General features: G+C 36.2%; 8 protein-coding genes across 8 annotated transcripts; 4 read left to right on the top strand and 4 right to left on the bottom strand.

Annotated features, from left to right (window-relative positions):
- Nucleotides 1-96: 96 nt before the first annotated feature.
- On the bottom strand, nucleotides 97-642 carry MONOS_12463 (uncharacterized protein; the record flags this gene model as incomplete). Its single annotated transcript, XM_067865086.1, has 1 exon — nucleotides 97-642. The coding sequence occupies one exon, from the start codon at nucleotides 640-642 to the stop codon at nucleotides 97-99; it is 546 nt and encodes a 181-aa protein (XP_067729083.1).
- Nucleotides 643-698: 56 nt separating this feature from the next.
- MONOS_12464 (uncharacterized protein) lies at nucleotides 699-1,082 on the top strand (the record flags this gene model as incomplete). The annotated part of the gene is made up of 1 exon (XM_067865087.1): nucleotides 699-1,082. The coding sequence occupies one exon, from the start codon at nucleotides 699-701 to the stop codon at nucleotides 1,080-1,082; it is 384 nt and encodes a 127-aa protein (XP_067729082.1).
- A 1,126-nt stretch (nucleotides 1,083-2,208) lies between these two features.
- Nucleotides 2,209-2,559, top strand: MONOS_12465 (uncharacterized protein; the record flags this gene model as incomplete). The annotated part of the gene is made up of 1 exon (XM_067865088.1): nucleotides 2,209-2,559. One exon carries the CDS (start codon nucleotides 2,209-2,211, stop codon nucleotides 2,557-2,559), a length of 351 nt encoding a protein of 116 aa, XP_067729081.1.
- A 5,184-nt stretch (nucleotides 2,560-7,743) lies between these two features.
- Nucleotides 7,744-9,141, bottom strand: MONOS_1965 (putative non-structural maintenance of chromosomes element 1). The gene is made up of 4 exons (XM_067871852.1): nucleotides 9,023-9,141; nucleotides 8,768-8,967; nucleotides 8,597-8,698; nucleotides 7,744-8,527 (listed from the first exon to the last, which is right to left on the bottom strand). The coding sequence occupies exons 1-4, from the start codon at nucleotides 9,087-9,089 to the stop codon at nucleotides 7,823-7,825; spliced, it is 1,074 nt and encodes a 357-aa protein (XP_067729080.1). The 5' UTR covers nucleotides 9,090-9,141; the 3' UTR covers nucleotides 7,744-7,822.
- Nucleotides 9,142-9,228: 87 nt separating this feature from the next.
- On the top strand, nucleotides 9,229-14,053 carry MONOS_1966 (uncharacterized protein; the record flags this gene model as incomplete). The annotated part of the gene is made up of 6 exons (XM_067871853.1): nucleotides 9,229-9,393; nucleotides 9,462-9,669; nucleotides 9,767-9,954; nucleotides 10,026-10,130; nucleotides 10,227-10,688; nucleotides 10,907-14,053. The coding sequence occupies 6 exons, from the start codon at nucleotides 9,229-9,231 to the stop codon at nucleotides 14,051-14,053; spliced, it is 4,275 nt and encodes a 1,424-aa protein (XP_067729079.1).
- Nucleotides 14,054-14,148: 95 nt separating this feature from the next.
- On the bottom strand, nucleotides 14,149-14,990 carry MONOS_1967 (putative 60s ribosomal protein L34e). The gene is made up of 3 exons (XM_067871854.1): nucleotides 14,872-14,990; nucleotides 14,727-14,820; nucleotides 14,149-14,661 (listed from the first exon to the last, which is right to left on the bottom strand). The coding sequence occupies exons 1-3, from the start codon at nucleotides 14,934-14,936 to the stop codon at nucleotides 14,269-14,271; spliced, it is 552 nt and encodes a 183-aa protein (XP_067729078.1). The 5' UTR covers nucleotides 14,937-14,990; the 3' UTR covers nucleotides 14,149-14,268.
- A 186-nt stretch (nucleotides 14,991-15,176) lies between these two features.
- On the bottom strand, nucleotides 15,177-16,506 carry MONOS_1968 (Rab5). The gene is made up of 7 exons (XM_067871855.1): nucleotides 16,429-16,506; nucleotides 16,296-16,352; nucleotides 16,219-16,233; nucleotides 16,089-16,147; nucleotides 15,945-16,037; nucleotides 15,681-15,891; nucleotides 15,177-15,589 (listed from the first exon to the last, which is right to left on the bottom strand). Exons 1-7 carry the CDS (start codon nucleotides 16,493-16,495, stop codon nucleotides 15,498-15,500), a joined length of 594 nt encoding a protein of 197 aa, XP_067729077.1. The 5' UTR covers nucleotides 16,496-16,506; the 3' UTR covers nucleotides 15,177-15,497.
- Nucleotides 16,507-16,630: 124 nt separating this feature from the next.
- On the top strand, nucleotides 16,631-17,620 carry MONOS_1969 (putative PLAC8 family member). The gene is made up of 4 exons (XM_067871856.1): nucleotides 16,631-16,697; nucleotides 16,767-16,861; nucleotides 16,983-17,204; nucleotides 17,261-17,620. Exons 1-4 carry the CDS (start codon nucleotides 16,669-16,671, stop codon nucleotides 17,332-17,334), a joined length of 420 nt encoding a protein of 139 aa, XP_067729076.1. The 5' UTR covers nucleotides 16,631-16,668; the 3' UTR covers nucleotides 17,335-17,620.
- Nucleotides 17,621-17,837: the final 217 nt, after the last annotated feature.

Raw genomic sequence — 17,837 nt, 5'->3', positions numbered from 1 at the left:
TCACCGAAAACGAGTTGGCAGGGGCAGATGAGGCGAATGAGATGCACCCGCCATTGGTGACAGTCTGTTGGTTTTGTGGAGCTGAGTTGATGTTGGTCATGGTGCAGTTGGTGAGGGAGAGGGAGAGGGCAGGGGAGGTGGTAGAGGAGAGGACACAGCTGGCGGGGGTGGCAGTGGAGGTGATGTGGGTGATGCTGGAGGAGTTGAGGGTGAGGGGAGCTGTGAGGGAGGTGAGATGGAAGATGCTTTGGCTGTTGAGGGTGAGACTGGTGATTGCTGTGTGGTTGAGGGCGAGGGAGCCAGCAGTGAGGAAGAAGAGGGGTGTGGTGATTGAATTGGAGGTTGTTCCGGTGATGGTGGTTGTGTTGAGGTTGAGGGAAGGGGAGTTATCGGAGAGGTGGAAGAGGATGGGGGTGATGGTGCTTGTGGAGTTGTGGGCGATGGCGAGGGCAGAGACTGTGAGGGAGCCCTGAGTCTGTTGGAAGAGGGCAAACGAGGCAGATGGATCTGGTGAAGAAAATGTTGATATTGATGAAAATGATGAAAATGATGAAAATGATGATGCTGATTGTGATGACTGTGAATGTGAGTTTTGTGGTTGGGGAATGCCACTGGAGGAGATAGTGGTGGAAGTTGTGCCATTTCCTGTGATTTTTGTAGTTGGGGCACGGAAGGAAAGTGTTTGAGCGGGAGTGAAAATGGAGCTGAGGAGAGTGAGGGAGGCATCACTGAAGGGAGCAACACATCCAAGAGCATACTCAACCGTGGCACATGGGCTTTGCTGTGTTTTGCCACAGGCATCAACATCACTTCCACCATTTGCAACGATTTTGTTCTGGTCAATGATTGGAAGCCAACTGTTGTACATCGCATTATCTGCAGTTCCTGCATTCCACACTCTTTTTGTTGCGGTTGTTGAGCCGCATTGCTGGAATGGAGACTGGGTGATGCTGCCATTGAAAAACACATCGTTTCCCCTGCCATTTGAAGCGGTGTTACCATCGAAGAAACAAAAAGTGATGAATTTTTTTCCATTCATCCAAGAGGAAGTTCCATCAAAGTATATTCCAGCTCCGCCATAAGAAGTAGCAGTCAGCTTGTTGTCGATGAACAGACACTCAATGATTAAAAATTTGTTTGGTTTGTTATTCGGAGGCCAACGAAATGTTAAAGAACCAGAAGAAATGCCACCAAAATTTGCAATGCACTTCCATTTGGAAAACTGGAATTGACCGTTTGAAGGAAAAGCACCTATGTAAAAATACCAATCAGTTCCACACCAATTTGTTATTGAACAACTTTCCACTTTATTTTCTGAGAATGAATAAACAGAATAAGATTGCGGATACCTTGCGTGAACTGCTCCCCCATGATATGCAGAACAACGTGTGAAATTGGATTTTGTGATGTTGATTTTCAATAAATTTTCGCAATGCAATGCTCCACCATGATCACTGGTTAAACAATTGAAAAACGAACATGACGTGATTGTGAGATTTGCATTTGTGCAATAAACATAAAGTGCACCACCACGATTTGACCCGCTATTTGAATCATTCCATTCACACCATTCGAAGCGATAGCTGTTTAAATCGAATGAAGCCAATCTTCCAGGAGTTTTTCGATCAGTTTCATTTCCAACATGTACGATAGGGCCATTCGATGAAGATCGAGTTTGGTGAAGAAAAGAGGTGTTGAAGGCAGAAAGAGAAGTGGATGGACTGTTGAGGTTGGGGAGGATGGCACCATCGATGGGGCTGTGGGTGTGGTGGAAGAGAGTTGAGTGGATAGAGAGGGTTGAGCGAATGGAGAAGGAGGGGATTGCATATGCGTTGATATTGGTGGAAGAGAGAGAAGAGGAAGAAGAGGTTGAGGCGAATGGGTTGAGTGAGTGGGAGGGAAGGGATGAAAGTGATAGATGAGATTGAGGAGAGGAGATGTTTGCGAAGAGGGTGTTTGAGAGATGGAGATGGAGGTGGATTTGGAGGTGGGAATGGGATTGGCGATGGATATGGAGAGGGGAAGGGGAAGAGGAAATGGAAGGGGAAGAGGAAGGGAAAGGGGAAGAAATAGAAGATGATGAGAATGAGGATGAGGATGAGGATGAGGAAGGAGAAGGGGAAAGGGAAGGGGATGGAGAAGAGGACGAGGAAGAGAGAGAAGAAGGAGAAAAAAGGAAAGGTTGGATGAGGGAGACGAAAGAGAAGAATGAGGAGTGAGAGATGGAGAAGGAGGCAGGGATTGGAGAGTGGGCAGAATAAAGGGGATTATTTGGGTGGAGAAGAGGGGAAAGGAGATGACAGCTGGTTGAGGGATGATGAGGGAGAAGTTCGTGAGGGCGAGGGAGGCATGGGCAGAGAGGAAGAGGTGGAGTTGGTGGCGGTTGTTGAGGGAAGGTGGGTGGATGATGCAAGTGGAGGAGCAGATGGAGGCAGCGGAGTGGTGCTGGGCAGTGAGGAGTGGACAGCCACTGAGAGGGATGAGGTTGAGATGGGTCACACACAAGGAGGTGTTGATGAGGGCGAAGCTTGTGTGAGCACCACAGATGTGATTTCCTGATGCATTCCCAATCACTTCATTCCGAATCGAAAAAATATTGCTATCCGTTCCTTTTTCATCTGAAATGTTGATCTTGCCTTTCTGCATCTCCTCATCCCTTTCTTGTTGAATTTGTTTTTCTGCAATTTCTTGGCTATTTCCGCAGCTTATGGCAAGCAATAATAATGCAACAAAATTGTGTGCTGCTTTCATGTTGGTGGAGCACCTCACCATAGATGTAGATAGGAGAAAAACTGAAAATCAAAATTGCCTGCACCCCTTATTTTTTTGACTTGAAATAAATAAAAAAATGAATGAATGAATAATAACTTATTCAAAATTTTTAATATTTATCCTGCAATTAACAACGAATAATTTCTGATTTAATTTCTTGTGATCGACAACTTTCACACTTATTTTCTTATTTTTTTTTTTAAAACAGATTGGTGATAAAAAAAACTTGATTTTTATTTTTTCTTTTTCAAATTTGTCTCTGTGTTATGACAATGTTGAGCGATAATTTGAGAAATAATAACTTCAATGGTGTTCATTTTATTAAAAAAGTTTATCGACTTTAGCAAGAAAATTTGCATTCATAAAAAGAATGAATGTTTGTTGTTTCTAAAAACATTGCTACAAATGAATGCAAGACAAAATCATATCTTTTGGGGGGAAGAAATTCATTGCATTCATTATTCAAATTATCAAATTATATTTTTTAAAATTCAATGGACAGAAAATTTCACATTTCTTAAATAATTTCTTTAATTAAAAATTGTTATTTATATTTAAAAATTTTTGGTTTTAATTAAAATAAAGAATTTCATTATAGATGTTTATAATAGAAATCATATGTTTTTTCGCATAGTGATAAGTGTATCGTTTCCATCATTTGTTTATATAATTCGTGAAAGAATAAAATAATAGTGGCAATAAAATGAACATGTGTCGCAGCTATGGTGATGACATATAAAACACGAATCTTTTTATCTTCGACAGTTTGCTGTTCCTGGTGGAATATTATTTTGAAAATTTAACAATACAAGAACCCTGGTTTATTTTGATTAAAACGATAATTATTTTTCATTGTTTGTAACTAAAACGCTTTATTTTCACCGTAAAAGTTTTTATTGGTGCGCTGAATCCCTGATCAACTAGTGGTTGACATCTGTCGATTAAATTGCTGAATTTTCTTTTTATTTGAAAAACTTATGCAATTATCAAAAAAGCAAAATTCAAATTATGGACCAGGAAAATTCGATCTATCCAAACAGTGTTTTCATGCTCAATGTTTGAAAAAAATGTCTCATTCAGATTATAGTTATAAAAGAAAAATAATAATTTTGTTTGTCAATTTAAAACAAACCATATTGTGAGATAAAAGTTTCAATCAAAACCTAATATTATTCCATTGAATATTGTTTGCATCTGTAATTATTTCTATGACCAGTGCACATACGAATTTTTCACATATTTCTATTCATTTTCAAATTCATGAAATCACATAGTTTCATATTCATAATCACACATTCAATTCTTTTTCATAGAATCAACAATAAAATATCCATACCATTTTCAAAACGAATAAAACATTTTTTGTTGTTGATTCCACGAAAAAATGTTTCATTTAGGTTATTATTTTTCGAATCATATTTTTTCGAATAAATATCTCGGTTCAATTATTTATTTCAAAAACTTTCGTTAATCAACACAGAAAAGCGATAACTCAAACAAAAACATCACTATTTTTCTTTCACATATAACTATATCTTTTGATACAAAGAAATGGGTGATTGTTTTCGAAATCATTACTTTTTTCGGGGTATTGATTTTTCAAAGGTTGTTTGTAATAAAGAAAAGTTTTTGAATTCAAATGCTGAATTTATCACGACTGTTCAAAAAATAAATGTTAGAGCTGAAATAAAGACGATGATCTCTTAAATATGCCTGTTCACTTTTCAGTGTTCATTTCCAAACATTAAAGGACAATTTTCCAATTTAAAAAAATCAAAGAATATGTTTGTTTTGAAAAATTATCACCCAAATGAATTAATCTTTTTGACGAAAATTTTAATTTACAAATACACAAAATTTTATAATTACAATCAACATCACAAAGAAAGTTATGATAACATAAATAATCACCAATTTGAAAAATAAAAAGGAAAAAGGCACATTGAGACCTGAGAAAAAAAAAAGTTTGAAAGTTGAACTATTGACCATGAAAAACCTGTTTTTGGATGAAAAAATCCTCAAACAGGAAAATTTTTAGATAAAAAACTAAAAAATTTCAGTGTTGTGAAAGCAGTTATTATCAAAAATATATGATCAAATCCCTAAGAGAAATGAGAGAGATATTTTCTAAAAGGAAATGTTGGAAATAAAGATTTTTTCTTTGTTAATGTGTTTAGGCGAGTATTTTTATTGGTACCAGTTTTTTTATTGGCACCAAAAATTATTTTCATTATCTTCATTTCATTAAAGCTCATAAATCTGTTTCATAACATAAGTACAAAAAACAAATAAAAATTAAGCTATACGTCAAATATTTTTTCTAAAAAACTTTCTCAGAAAAACGATCTAATAATTTTTAACTTTTATATTTCGATCAATATTTTGCTCGTATTTTCTTGACTGATTGCTGTTGCGAGTTTTTATCACGGAATTCACAAAAACAATTGTATTTTCCGTATTTATTACTTATTCGTTATATTTTGAACCATTTATTTAAGTGTATTTTTGCATTTCACCATTTTTGTTAAAACATGCAAAATCAAATGAATGTGTTTGTCTTGTCAAAAAATATCAAAAGATATTGATAAAAAAATTATTTTTGTATATTATACATTTTTTGAAAACGAACTTTAATTCAAAATTTGAAAGAAATCAATGGATCACGCTTTTCAAAGAATTGCATTTATCAAAATATTGACAAATTGGCAATTATTCAATATCAAGAATATGTTGTTAAATAAACATATTAAATATCACAAACTTCATGAAAATCGATAAAACAAACACATTCATTTGATTTTGCATGTTTTAACAAAAATGGTGAAATGCAAAAATACACTTAAATAAATGGTTCAAAATATAACGAATAAGTAATAAATACGGAAAATACAATTGTTTTTGTGAATTCCGTGATAAAAACTCGCAACAGCAATCAGTCAAGAAAATACGAGCAAAATATTGATCGAAATATAAAAGTTAAAAATTATTAGATCGTTTTTCTGAGAAAGTTTTTTAGAAAAAATATTTGACGTATAGCTTAATTTTTATTTGTTTTTTGTACTTATGTTATGAAACAGATTTATGAGCTTTAATGAAATGAAGATAATGAAAATAATTTTTGGTGCCAATAAAAAAACTGGTACCAATAAAAATACTCACATATTAGTTTTGAAAATCGAAAACATAAAATTTAAACAACTGATAAGGGTATTTGGCATAATGGTATTATATCGAAGTTCTCAAAACTTTAATTTTTCTATTGCAACATATTTATTTGTGTATTCTAACAATCTTTATGTTATTAAAAATGCTAGAATATGACAAGCATATTTTTTATGAAAAAATATAATTTTGGGTGAAACAAGCGTTATATGGGTTTGATCAAAAATTTTTCAGTGAAAATGGCGTATCCCGAAGATGAAAAGGAACATAATTTTGAACTTTTGAAAACATTCACTGATGAAGAAAAGGCTTGGGAGTGGTTTTATCGATTTGTTTTACAAGACAAACATCCTGAGTGTTCTATTCACCATAAGAGTTTGGCTTTATTGAATGAAAAATGAACTTACAGATTTTGGATGTGCTTCAAATGAAACAAAAAACTGACAATTTTCAAAAATACAAGATTAGAAAGCAACAAAATTGGCCTAGGCAAATTCTTATTAATTGTTTTATTACTATGGCAAGGGCTAATGCAAACTCAAATAAGCTCTATTATAGAAGTTGATCCAAAAATTGTGGGATATTGGAGTAGTGTTTTACGTGTTGAGTGCATGAATATCATTAATCGAAACCCTATCATGATTGGTGGTGTAGGAAAAACAGTTGAAATCGACGAATGTATTTGGAGAAGAAGAAAGTATAAGAGAGGCAGAAGAAAAATGCAGATATGGATATTTGGGGGAATTGAAAGAAATGAAGATAAGAAAATTACAAAAAGAAGATTTGTTTTTATTGTTCCTAACAGAAGTTCCGAAACACTTGTTCCACTAATAAAATCTCATATCCATCCAGGAACCACAATAATGAGCGATGAATGGCGTGCGTACAGCAGCTTGAAGGATCATAGCTACATCCATCAAACAATGAATCATTCAAAAAATTTTGTGGATCCAATTACACAGGCATGCACAAATACAGTGGAAGGAATGTGGTCACATCTGAGATCTTTTTTTCCAAGACATGGCATAAGAGAGAAATATATTGGAGACTACCTTTCTTTTTGGATGGTGAAAAAACCGGTGAAAGTTTCTTTTATGGATATTGTGAGATATATAGTCCATGGAAGATAAAATGGGAGAGATATTATTGAAGAAGAGAAGAAATCGAAAATGATGTTCCTGATATAGATGATATAGATGATATTTCTGTTCCAGAAGATGACAATTCTTCAAGTGATGAGATTTCTGATGGTGCTAATGCATCAAATTGGAGCGACGATTAATTGATTTTTAATTCATTTTAATCATGACCCAAAAATGAATTATTTATTTAAATTTTTATTTTTCTTTTTTTTTTTCCAAATCATCAATTTTTTATTCGTTGAACATGAAAATAATGTAATAACATATGTTTTCAAATAGTTTGATAACATTTAAAATGAAAAATTTTCACTTCGATATAATCCCATCTTGCCGGCATTTTATTTAAAGTGAGGAAGTTTTCTAAATTAAAATTCTTGTTGGATTTTTAACAGAGGTTTTCTCAGTTGTGAATCACTGTAATTCGAAAACCACTTTCGAAATATCATAATTGTATTCATTAGAAATAGTGATAATAAATAAAAATATAAAATGAATTTTTTTCACCGGTCATTATCTGCACACTAACAAATTAAACTTAAGAAGCATATCGTTTTTTTAATTGTCAAGTCCGTCGGTGAATTTTGTTCTCATTAGAAAGTGTTTATTTATTTATTTATTTATTTATTTATTTTTGAATTCAAAAAATCATAATTTCATTTTTTTATAATTAAAATACTCACTTTGAATTATTTTTTGTGTTTTTTTTTAAAAAAAATTAAAATAAAAAAAAATGAGAAAAATTAAAATTAAACATTCGACGAGCTTGCAGATTCTATTTCGTCTGTGTCAAGATCTTTTGCAATTTCTTCAGAATTATAATCTGATTCAATTTCTTCGGAACCATCTCCATAACTTTCACTTGTATCTTCGGTTTCCCTCTGAAACGACGAATGAGCGATATTTTTCCTATTTTTCCTTATTTTTTGATGAATTGATTTTGATGAAGATGGTTCGCTTATTGATGTTGAACTTGTGCAAGATAATTTTTTTGTGCGTTCTTGAGCTTCAATCATCGAATCTAATTCTTCATCATCCAGCTCGTCTAATCCACTTTCAACTCGTTTTCTCTGAAATTCTTCGCGAAGAGCTTGCTTGTGATATTTATCTTCCTCTGAAGACTCTCCATCAGCCCTCCCCTCGTCTTGCTTTGCTCGATCTTTCTTTCGAATTAATGGTATCCATTGAGCAGGCCTTCGACATACAGGGCAACGATCAAATTTCTTTTCATACTCTATTTTACATTTATCGTGCATTTTTGTTTCACAATGAGCACATTTAACTCCGTTGTCCTTGAAAGAACATCCAACATGAACAGCAGAACAAAGAGAACACATAAATGCCAGGCCTCCGATGTTGTCACTTATTGATAATAAATTTGACTCAAGCTCAAGATATGAACGTGCTCCAAACGACACTTTACCATTGTCATCGTACAACCATTCATCAAAAATCTAAAATAATAATATGTGGAGATGAAAAATGAATAATAACAAAAAGTTAAAAAATAAATGAAAAAATACCAATTCTTGAAGAGTTCGTTCCGCATTATAACCAGATTTTATCGTACACTGATTTATAAGTTCTTTTCTTTTTATCTCACCATCAAGAAGCAATGCATTAATCTGTAATCATCAATCACAAAAAATTTAAAATTTAATAAATTGCTAAAAACACTGTTTGAAATAACACACAATGGTTTTAAAAAATGATATATCATCTGGAGAATAATGTGTTCCAATTTTGGAAGCTGCATCATCTTTAATGTTAATAATCGAGTAAATTGTTTCGCCACAAAAAACGATGCTTGTTATACGTAGTGACAAGCAACTTAAAGTTTGATTCAAACGAACAATACAAGAATCAATTTCACCAGGAGTGATTTTCATTGTATCTTTCAAAAAATTGTAAAATACGATATTTCAAACGTAAAAAGCTTCAAAACAAACCTAATAGATATTGCTCAGTGAGTACAGGTCCATTACGTAAAAATAACTGAAATAATATTTTATCCATCTGAAATTAGTTTTTCACTTTTTATAATATCAGATTTTCATTAAGATCATATATATTATAAAAATATATTCTCAAAAAATCCTGTTTATCATTGCTTCAAATTGTCTGATACATTAATCAGGAGAATAATCAAATATAAATGATAACAGAAACCCAATTTGCAACTTACATCCTCAATGTCAACTCTCCGCAGAATGATATTAGAAAAGAAGCTGAAACATTTATTCAGAACTATTCCACAGGAGATCCGAACGGGTACGTTCGATCAAGCGTAGCGCTAGTAAATAGTTCACAAGATGATCTGGTTTTAATTTATTACAAAATGCTTTTTATCGCGCTATTTTTTATTCTATTTATTCGCTGTTTATGCAGGCAAAATTTACGGCACTTACTCATCTTAGATTAAAAATTCAACAATCAGGGAAAACAAAATCTATATTATCCGAAATTTCAAAAGATACGCTTGAATTTATTATTAACGGATTAACACACCAACTTCTGGAAGGAAATAATTCTGAGACAGTAAATAATGGCCTTGCACATTGCATTGGAATACTTGGAGCTACTTGCTTTGAACTTGGTTTGATTTTATTTTTCAGTATTTTTATTGAATTGAAGTTTATTCGTTATTTATTATTTATTTGTTAATTTTTTAAAACATTTTTTTTCTGTTTCAGGAGATCTCTGGCCAACATTTCTTCAATCACTTTTTAATTGGACAAAGAATGAAAAAGCACATGTGAGAGAAGCGTCAATGCTTATCTTTACGGAAGTAGTTGAAGCAGATCCTAAGCGATTTGAACGTTATAGCTCAATATTGTCATCTATCATTTTGTCTGCTTTGTCAGATACAGAGAGCACGAAGGTGTGGTTCATGTCGATGTTGTGCCCTGAATGCATCTTTTTATTATTCCTTCAAATTCAATCAACGTCTAGATACGACTTCTTGCCGTTGCAGCAGCATCTACAATGGCAAAAACGACGCAGCTGAAGAAAGCTCAAATTCAACATTTTAAACCTGTTGCTAAGCAAATTCTCAATGTTTGTTCTACTTAACTTTTTGCACCCGTATAAAATTTATTGCCCTCATTCATTTTTACATTCATTTCTCCTATCAATTCTGTATGCAACCTGAAGCTTATTGGCACGACATTAAGTGCCGGGCAGTATGAAGACACGATAGCCATCATTGAGAGCACCATCACAATTGTGGAGCAGCGCCCGAACATCTTCGAGGACGAGCTGCAGGCGTATCTGGCTGGACTCAAGCACATCTGCGAGACCAGCAACAAGACTGCCATGGATGCTGTCCCCCAGTCTGCTTCTCAGCCAGCTGCTGTCATCCCTCCAGCCGCAGCTGCAGCTGGCCAGTCTGCCCCTGTTTCGCCACTGACGGGGCTTTCGGAGTCCACCCGGCAATCTCTGCTCTCATTGCGCAACATCTCAATGGAGCTGATTGTCAGGCTGTGCATTCACTTGAAGAAGACGCTGATGAAATCGAAAGGGAAAACAGGCGATTTTGGACCTACTTTTTTGAAGCTTTTGGTTGACATTTTTGTGACGTTTAGAACATCTGATGATTGGATCAATGATGACGAGGTATTTTTTTTGGTCAAAAACGTAATTGTTGAGGATAAAAAAGATGAATTTTAATAAAAGTTATGTAAGAAATAGATATCTTTTTTTTTTTTTTTTTTTTTTTTTTGAATTTTAATTGAATGAAATTGTTCATTAAAAAAACCAACTCTTTATTTTTTCTTTCATCCTTCTCGCTTCTTCTATATATCTATCTTTCTTTCTTTTTTGTATTTTAAAAGGACGAAGATCCAGAGCAAACAGGTGAAGTCTGCATATCAGCGATGTATCGTGTGTCGCAGAAGTTCGGAGGGCGCTACTCGACTGAGGTGTTTCTTCCTCTTCTGCAGCAGCTGGCAATGTCACCCGACTGGCGATATCGCTTCGTGGCGCTGCAGCTGACAGCATCTCTCATCGAAAGCTCAGTCAAACAGCTTACCCAAAAGAGCATGGCAAGGCAGGTGCTGAACATGGCGCTCTTCACAATCACTGGCATCCCTGGCACGCCTGGCGCTATGTCACTCGCCACACCCATTTCATTTGGGCCTTACATTTCCCGTCTGTTGGCTGCATCAGCGACTGGCACTTCGGGTGCTCCAGGAGCTAGTTCTGCGTCAAGTTCCACTTCACCCGACGGTCAGGTGCTTGGCGAGCTGAGGGATGATAACCCGCGTATTGTTGCATGCGGCTGCCAGCTGATTGGTGCGCTCTGCGAGTCTGTTCAGCAGGCAATCACTGGCAAGTCCACGTTTGCCCTCGAGATGGGGCAGGCGCTTCTGCTTTCTCTGCTTTCGCTCCGTTTGAACGGGATGACAACACCACGCTTTTTGGCACTGTCGTCGTTGAAGACATTTCTGGAGTATACAGAAAGAGAGAAACTGGTGGTGTTGGTTGATCCTATTGTGCAGACGCTGCTGCTGTTTGCCGCCAACCCGCACTTCGAACTGCGCAACATGGCGATAAATGCGATGACGATTTTGTGTGACTGCGTGAGAGGAGGGATGAGGGGCAGCTATTGTGCTCGCTTGGCTCCGATGCTGATGCAGGCGCTGTCGGCAGACGAGGTATACACCGAAGACGAAAAGGAGTTCCAAGGGAACTGCATGCTGTGCATGGCGGCGCTGCTGCAGGCTGTTGGACAGAAGGAGAGTGCGATGTACATTGTGCCTTTTACTGATGCTGTGCTGCGGATCTTCCGAAGGCTGCATCCAGAAGAGAGCAGCGAAAAGAACATCCACACACCTTCTATGTCTTCCATCTGCACAGACATTTCACACCCCACTCCGTTGAAGTACACAGTGCCTGGCGCATCATCCAGCAGCACCCCTTCATCTGCTTCACCAGACTCTCTCTCAACTGATCGTGTGAAGCCTGCCCACAACACCGACGACGATGCGCGAGATGCGTCTGTCACAGAAGCGTGGACACGAATAGCAGAGCTGCTCCAAGCGCGGTTTGTTCCAATGCTGCCATTTGTGATACCTCCGCTTGTGCAACAGGCCAGAAAAAAGGTAACTTTTACTACATTCACAGCACAAGATGCACATCATTTCCAAGGAGATGCTGGAAGTGTGGACAGGCTGATGAATGACACAGGATACATCACCAAAGAGATTGAGCCAGGAGTGTTTGTGACAACAGAGGAGAATGCATGTCACAACAGACAGACAGCTGTGCTGTATCTGATATCATATGCACAAGGACTGGGACCATATTTTTCGCAGTATGTTCCAATGTGCTTTGAAGCAGCTGTGGAAATTCTGAGAGAATACAACGACGACAATGCACTCTCTCCTACACAAGCTGGAGCTGAGCTTATTGCAGCATGCATTGCTTGCCTCTCTCCAGTCACTGCTGCTTCTCCGTTTCACCCATCATTCAAGTCAGAGGACGATGATGACAACGACCCAGTGACACTTGAGATCATCCGCCGTTCGACATTTCCTGCTCCTCCTTCATCCGCACAGTTTGCGCTGCCTCCTCTTCCGCCTGTGCCTCAGCCTCCAGAAGGCTGGCATCCTGTGCAGATGCTCACTCTTGTCTTTCCCATTCTGGCTGCTATCTACATGGACGAAGAAGACGCAGAAAGCGACGAGAGACAAGAAATGGTGAGTACAATGAAGACTTCATTGGAAGCCATTGGACCAATTCTGAATCCAGCATCTCCAGCTTTCGCGTCAGCGCACTTTCCCTTTGGGAAGTCGTCTTTCGTGTCACTCCCTCCGTCTGTGGGGATGCCGAACTTCCAGGCCATTGTGCAGTTTGTGAGTGCTGCTCTGGTGAAATCAAGGAAGGAGAAGTGGGAGCTGCAGCGGTTAATTCGAGAAGGCGACAAGGAAGTCATCGCTGGGGCTGAGGAGAACGATGCAGCCGAAGAAGCAGACAGTTCTGACAACATCATCGGAGATCTCTGCATGATCATTTCACTTCTCATGAAGATCTACGGTGCTACATTCGTCCCGCAATATCGGACAATCGAAGATCTGTTCATCCGGATTGCCAAATGCCCTCAGCCTTCTGCATTCGCAGGCGTTTCGCTTCCAGAAGCAGCTTCCACTTCACCCGAGGCTGCGCAAATGCTGGCGGACTCGCCTTGTTCTGAAGAAGCTGACCGCGGAGGGGCACTGTTTGTTCTGGAGGATGCTCTTTCATACGGAGGTGAGCCGATGCTGGAGAGGATCCCTGTGTATGCTGAGCTTGCCCTGATGCTCTCGGACTGCACGTGCCCGCTCGTCCACTTGGAGACCACGTCAATGCAGAACTCGTTCTCGATGATTTCGACCTGTGCGCGCATCGGCGGCAAGCTGTTTGAGCCGTATGTGGGCCAGGCTATCAAGAACATCGAATCCATGATGAAGTTTGAAGAGGAGGAGATTGAAGACATGCTCCTTAACATTGCCAAAGATAATGCGGTTGGTGCGCTGCGGTCGATTATGCTGCACCAGGCGCTTGCGCTGCCTGGAGGAGAAGCACAATACAAAGCACTGAAGGTGTTCTTTGTGCAGTGCTTGCCTCGTGAAACAGATGAAATTGAAGCACGTGGTTGCCATGATACACTCTCAACGTGGATTGAGTCAAATGACGAGGCAGTTATGGGCCTGGGAGATTCAGCAGTGGCTGCTCATGTTCGAGCCATTCTCTCTGAACCGCTTGATGGAGCCCAAGTGACAGTTGTTGATCCTTCAACAAAAGAAGGCACAGTTTTGATTCATCTTTTTAAAATTGCAGTCGCAATCGTGGAGACTACAAGTGTTTCAGATGAGGCAAACCCAAAATATATCAATATTTTGAAAATTACAAGGAAGCATCTTCCACAGGCATGGCTGATGGAGCAATGGCAAACACTTGAAGAAGATAGGCAAAAGGAATTAAGCTCTTTTGTGGTCTAATTTTTCATTTCATCGTTTCGTTATTATTACCAAATTAAAAGTCTTTATAAAACCAATGTATAAAAAGAATTTCGCATAGAAAGCAAATGTCAAAAAACAATTTGCCCTTTAAAAAATATTTAAAATAAGCTTGAAAAATCAAATTCAGTTCTTGTTCAGTGATTGCGACATGATTCGAGAAAAATCAACCTTCCAAGATAATTTAAACAATAAATTTACTTGCGTTGAGTTGTGGTGCGGTCAGCTCTCATTTCTGATCTTCTCGGTCTTTTATCTGAACGGTCGCCGACACGACGCCCTCCTTCTCTACGTTGATCTCTCTTTTTCTCTCTCTTCTTGGCTTCTCTTTCCTCAGCCAATTTCTTTGCACGTTCACGAGCAGCAGCAGCTTGTGCAGCTTTTTGCTTTTCAATAAGTTTTTGTCTGCGGAGAAGTTTTGGTTCTTGAGCTTTGCGAAGTCTCTTGACGATCTTTTGTTCCTCGGTCAAGAAAGCACGGATGATGCGATTTCTAACGCATTTTGCGCATCTGCTCCCGCCATATGCACGACTGACATGCTTCTTTGGACGAGAGAGTTGGGCCATTTGGCGACGAACCAAGCATGGAACCTGATCATTGAAGAAAAATGAAATTACATTCACAAATCGTCAAATGAAAAACAAAAATTTTATACTCCCTGAATATCTGCATGGCAATCACCACATTTTGGTCCTTGGCTTCTTTTGCCAATATAGTGGTAAACAAGCTTTCCACCAGGGGTTTTAACTCTGTAAAAATTAAAACAAAGAAAATAGGTTCAAATAATCACCAAAACATACGAAATGACACGATTTCTTTGTGTGTGGTATGGATTCCTGCGGCGAAGTGTTAAACGTTGAACCATGGTTGATTTTGTCCTGAACGATGTTCTTGTTGGCGAAACACGGAATTTTTAACTAGATCATAACCATTGTTCTAAACATTTCCACATTGATTTTTTGATTGAAATACAAAAAATAAATTAGTATTATTTGTAACAAACTGTTCATTTCATTTTAATCTTGAATATACCCATTTTCATTTTCAATTCTATTGAAATATCAATTTTGGGCAAGTTTTCCAAGGATAAAATTTGATAATAATTATTTTGGTGATTAATGCATTCTTTCATCAAAAAGAAAAGCACAAAAAAGTTTATGAGACAGCGAAACTAAAAGAACAATGAAGTGGTTTTGAAGGTACAAACCTCAGTATAAAAGCAACTCAAAGTTAATAACAAAAAAGTGATAAATATGTGGTTTATGAAATATGAAGCCTGTATGAGCTTAAAAAGTACACAAATCAAAACATAAAGTTTAAAAAATTGTCTTAACTTAAAAAATGAAGTTTTTAAGTACAATAGAAAGAAAGAAATGTATAAATGGGAAATAAATAGCAAGAAGTTGAGTTGAGAAAGTATTACAACTTAACAAGGGCAGCCTCCCGATGGTTTTTCTTTTTCGATGTCAACTGCGTTAACATCAACATCCGGCTCTATGTCTTTGGGTAATTCTCGAGCTTTTAAATAATTAACGTGGAATTAATTTCATCAAAATTGAAGAATGTCAAAGTAAAAACACTCATAAACAATATAAAATACTCAGTATACCTATAGTTTCAAACAGTTCTTTGATATGAATACCATGCTTTGCGGATGTTTCCATAAACAAGCAATCGTGCTCTTGTGCAAATTCATATCCTTCTTCAGCTGAAACAGCACGCCCATCACAATCACATTTATTACCAATAAACGCAATAACAGAAGGAGGGTCACTGCTTTCAAGTTCTTTAACCCACTCTTGAGCTCGACGAAATGATGACTTATTTTTAAAACAATTTGATAATTTTAATATTTCAGAACAAAAAAGCAAACAGGAGAAGTAATATCATAAACAACAATAGCTGTGTCTGCATCTCTGTAATATATTGGGGCTAATGATTCATAACGTTCCTGTCCCGCCGTATCCTTGAAAATGAGAAAATTTATTATTAAAAATTTAAAAAAAAAATAATTTACCCATATATCAAGTTTCACAATGCAATCATCAAATTCCATATTATGTGTAAAGAAAACAGCTTTGCGTATGATAAGTTTCACCATAATTATCATTAGTTAAAAGTTGATAAATAGATAAGGGCCTGCATACCTCCAATTGAAGACCCTATTAATAAATAATATAACAATTATTTTATCTACATAAATTATGACTATTTTAAAGCATACCAAGAAGTTCATTAAATTGATTTTTCAGAAAACGAAGTATAATACTAGTTTTACCAACTTCGTGCAAAGTGAACGAATTTGCAATATATTTGTAAAAATGGTGCTTCTTCTATTTAAGGTAGCAGACTCAAACCTCTTGTTTCCCCAAGAATCACTAATTTATACGCGTAAACGGGTTTTGTTTGTTCTCTGTTGGTCATTCAATATAAATAAAGGGTATTTATTTTTATGTTCATGATGAATTGCCAAATGATGTTATTGGTACGTGTACGAATATTTCTATTTCATGAATATTTTGAAAAAGAAATTGTCATGATCATTGATCAATAAAACCTTATACAATATCTTTTATTTTTGTGTTCGATCAACACATATGTCTCTTGATATTTCGGATGATCCAAAGTTTGCTTATTCCTGTTTCAATTAGCTATATATGCGTTATTTCCTTGTGTTTGTGTTTTAATCTAATAGTCAAGCTGTTGCAAGTTCAAGAAATGCTGAACCACCAGCAAAGTATTGGCATTCAACTGCATTTGCTCTCGGAACAAATTGCAAGTCCATTTCAAGTATTTTGTTTTTATTTATGACAACTTAAATTTTAATGTTATTATTTTGAAATGCTTTGCGAACTTCTGTTAAAAACAAATATTTGATTATTATTCTTTGAATTATTTTATTTTCTTTAAGTTCTTGGTTGCCTATTCCCTTGCTATCAATTAATGGAAAACAGAAAGCGTTTCCACAAAAAACCATCAATCACTCCTGACATTTGTTTCACCTCGATGTTTTGCGTGTTTTGTTGCGAATATGTTACTCACAAAGAAATTGCAGAATCAAATAGCCTACCGTGGACAATGGTACAAGCCATACTTTTAGGCCTGTTTTGTTCGCCGTGTTTAATTTGGCAGGGTTTGCTTTGGCTTTTTTATTGTTTAGCAATTTTATAAATATTTTTTTTTTGTTAGATGCACATGAACTTAAAGAAAGAGAAGAAGGAACTGTTGTTCCAACGTTCCAAGGAGATCTTGGGTCAATTTAAAAAATTATTTCGTTTTGTATTTTTCAGTCTTTAGTGTTTTTTTATACTTGTCACATCGCAAGTTAATAAGAAGTGTATATTTTTTTATTTTTTTATTTATGTGTTTGATTCATTTATTCTCTCGTTAAATCTGTATTTTCTTTGAGCAATATATAAATATACAATTTTACTGATTAATATTTTTACATCTCACATCATTATGATCAATTTATCAATTTGATAAACACCTCTTAAATCTTTAAAATTTATTTCTAATTTTGATTCCTTAAAAATAATTTTGCAAACTTAAGTATTGGTAAATATCAAAAGAAAATTTGCATTTAAATGAAAGATTAAAGTCCGAACTGTTGAAAGATAGTTCAACATTTTGTCATTCAATTAACAACAATGACGAATACACAATACAGAATGGTGTTATTTGTTTTCGTTTAAATGAGTATATGCTATTTTTTGGAGCGGAAATATTTCTGAACATGACTTTCATCATTAAAAAATGGTAATGT

This window comes from Monocercomonoides exilis (assembly GCF_001643675.1).
Source record: "Monocercomonoides exilis strain PA203 chromosome Unknown scaffold17-1647472, whole genome shotgun sequence".
Lineage (NCBI taxonomy): Eukaryota > Preaxostyla > Oxymonadida > Polymastigidae > Monocercomonoides > Monocercomonoides exilis.
The sequence above is the reverse complement of the archived record's forward strand: the minus strand, read 5'-3'. Positions and strand labels throughout refer to the sequence as shown.

What these genes read in the sequence shown, in the direction of transcription:
- MONOS_1965 (XM_067871852.1), bottom strand. Translation starts at nt 9,089, where the DNA reads ATGGATAAAATATTATTTCAGTTATTTTTACGTAATGGACCTGTACTC. An exon ending in CACTGAGCAATATCTATTAG is followed by an intron (nt 8,968 to 9,022) that starts GTTTGTTTTGAA and finishes ATTTTTTGAAAG; the next exon opens with ATACAATGAAAATCACTCCT. An exon ending in TATCATTTTTTAAAACCATT is followed by an intron (nt 8,699 to 8,767) that starts GTGTGTTATTTC and finishes TGATGATTACAG; the next exon opens with ATTAATGCATTGCTTCTTGA.
- MONOS_1967 (XM_067871854.1), bottom strand. Translation starts at nt 14,936, where the DNA reads ATGGTTCAACGTTTAACACTTCGCCGCAGGAATCCATACCACACACAA. An exon ending in CAAAGAAATCGTGTCATTTC is followed by an intron (nt 14,821 to 14,871) that starts GTATGTTTTGGT and finishes TAATTTTTACAG; the next exon opens with AGTTAAAACCCCTGGTGGAA. An exon ending in GCCATGCAGATATTCAGGGA is followed by an intron (nt 14,662 to 14,726) that starts GTATAAAATTTT and finishes TTCAATGATCAG; the next exon opens with GTTCCATGCTTGGTTCGTCG.
- MONOS_1968 (XM_067871855.1), bottom strand. Translation starts at nt 16,495, where the DNA reads ATGACCAACAGAGAACAAACAAAACCCGTTTACGCGTATAAATTAGTG. An exon ending in GATTCTTGGGGAAACAAGAG is followed by an intron (nt 16,353 to 16,428) that starts GTTTGAGTCTGC and finishes CTTTGCACGAAG; the next exon opens with TTGGTAAAACTAGTATTATA. An exon ending in TTGTGAAACTTGATATATGG is followed by an intron (nt 16,038 to 16,088) that starts GTAAATTATTTT and finishes CTCATTTTCAAG; the next exon opens with GATACGGCGGGACAGGAACG.
- MONOS_1969 (XM_067871856.1), top strand. Translation starts at nt 16,669, where the DNA reads ATGTCTCTTGATATTTCGGATGATCCAAA. An exon ending in GATATTTCGGATGATCCAAA is followed by an intron (nt 16,698 to 16,766) that starts GTTTGCTTATTC and finishes TTAATCTAATAG; the next exon opens with TCAAGCTGTTGCAAGTTCAA. An exon ending in AAATTGCAAGTCCATTTCAA is followed by an intron (nt 16,862 to 16,982) that starts GTATTTTGTTTT and finishes ATTTTCTTTAAG; the next exon opens with TTCTTGGTTGCCTATTCCCT.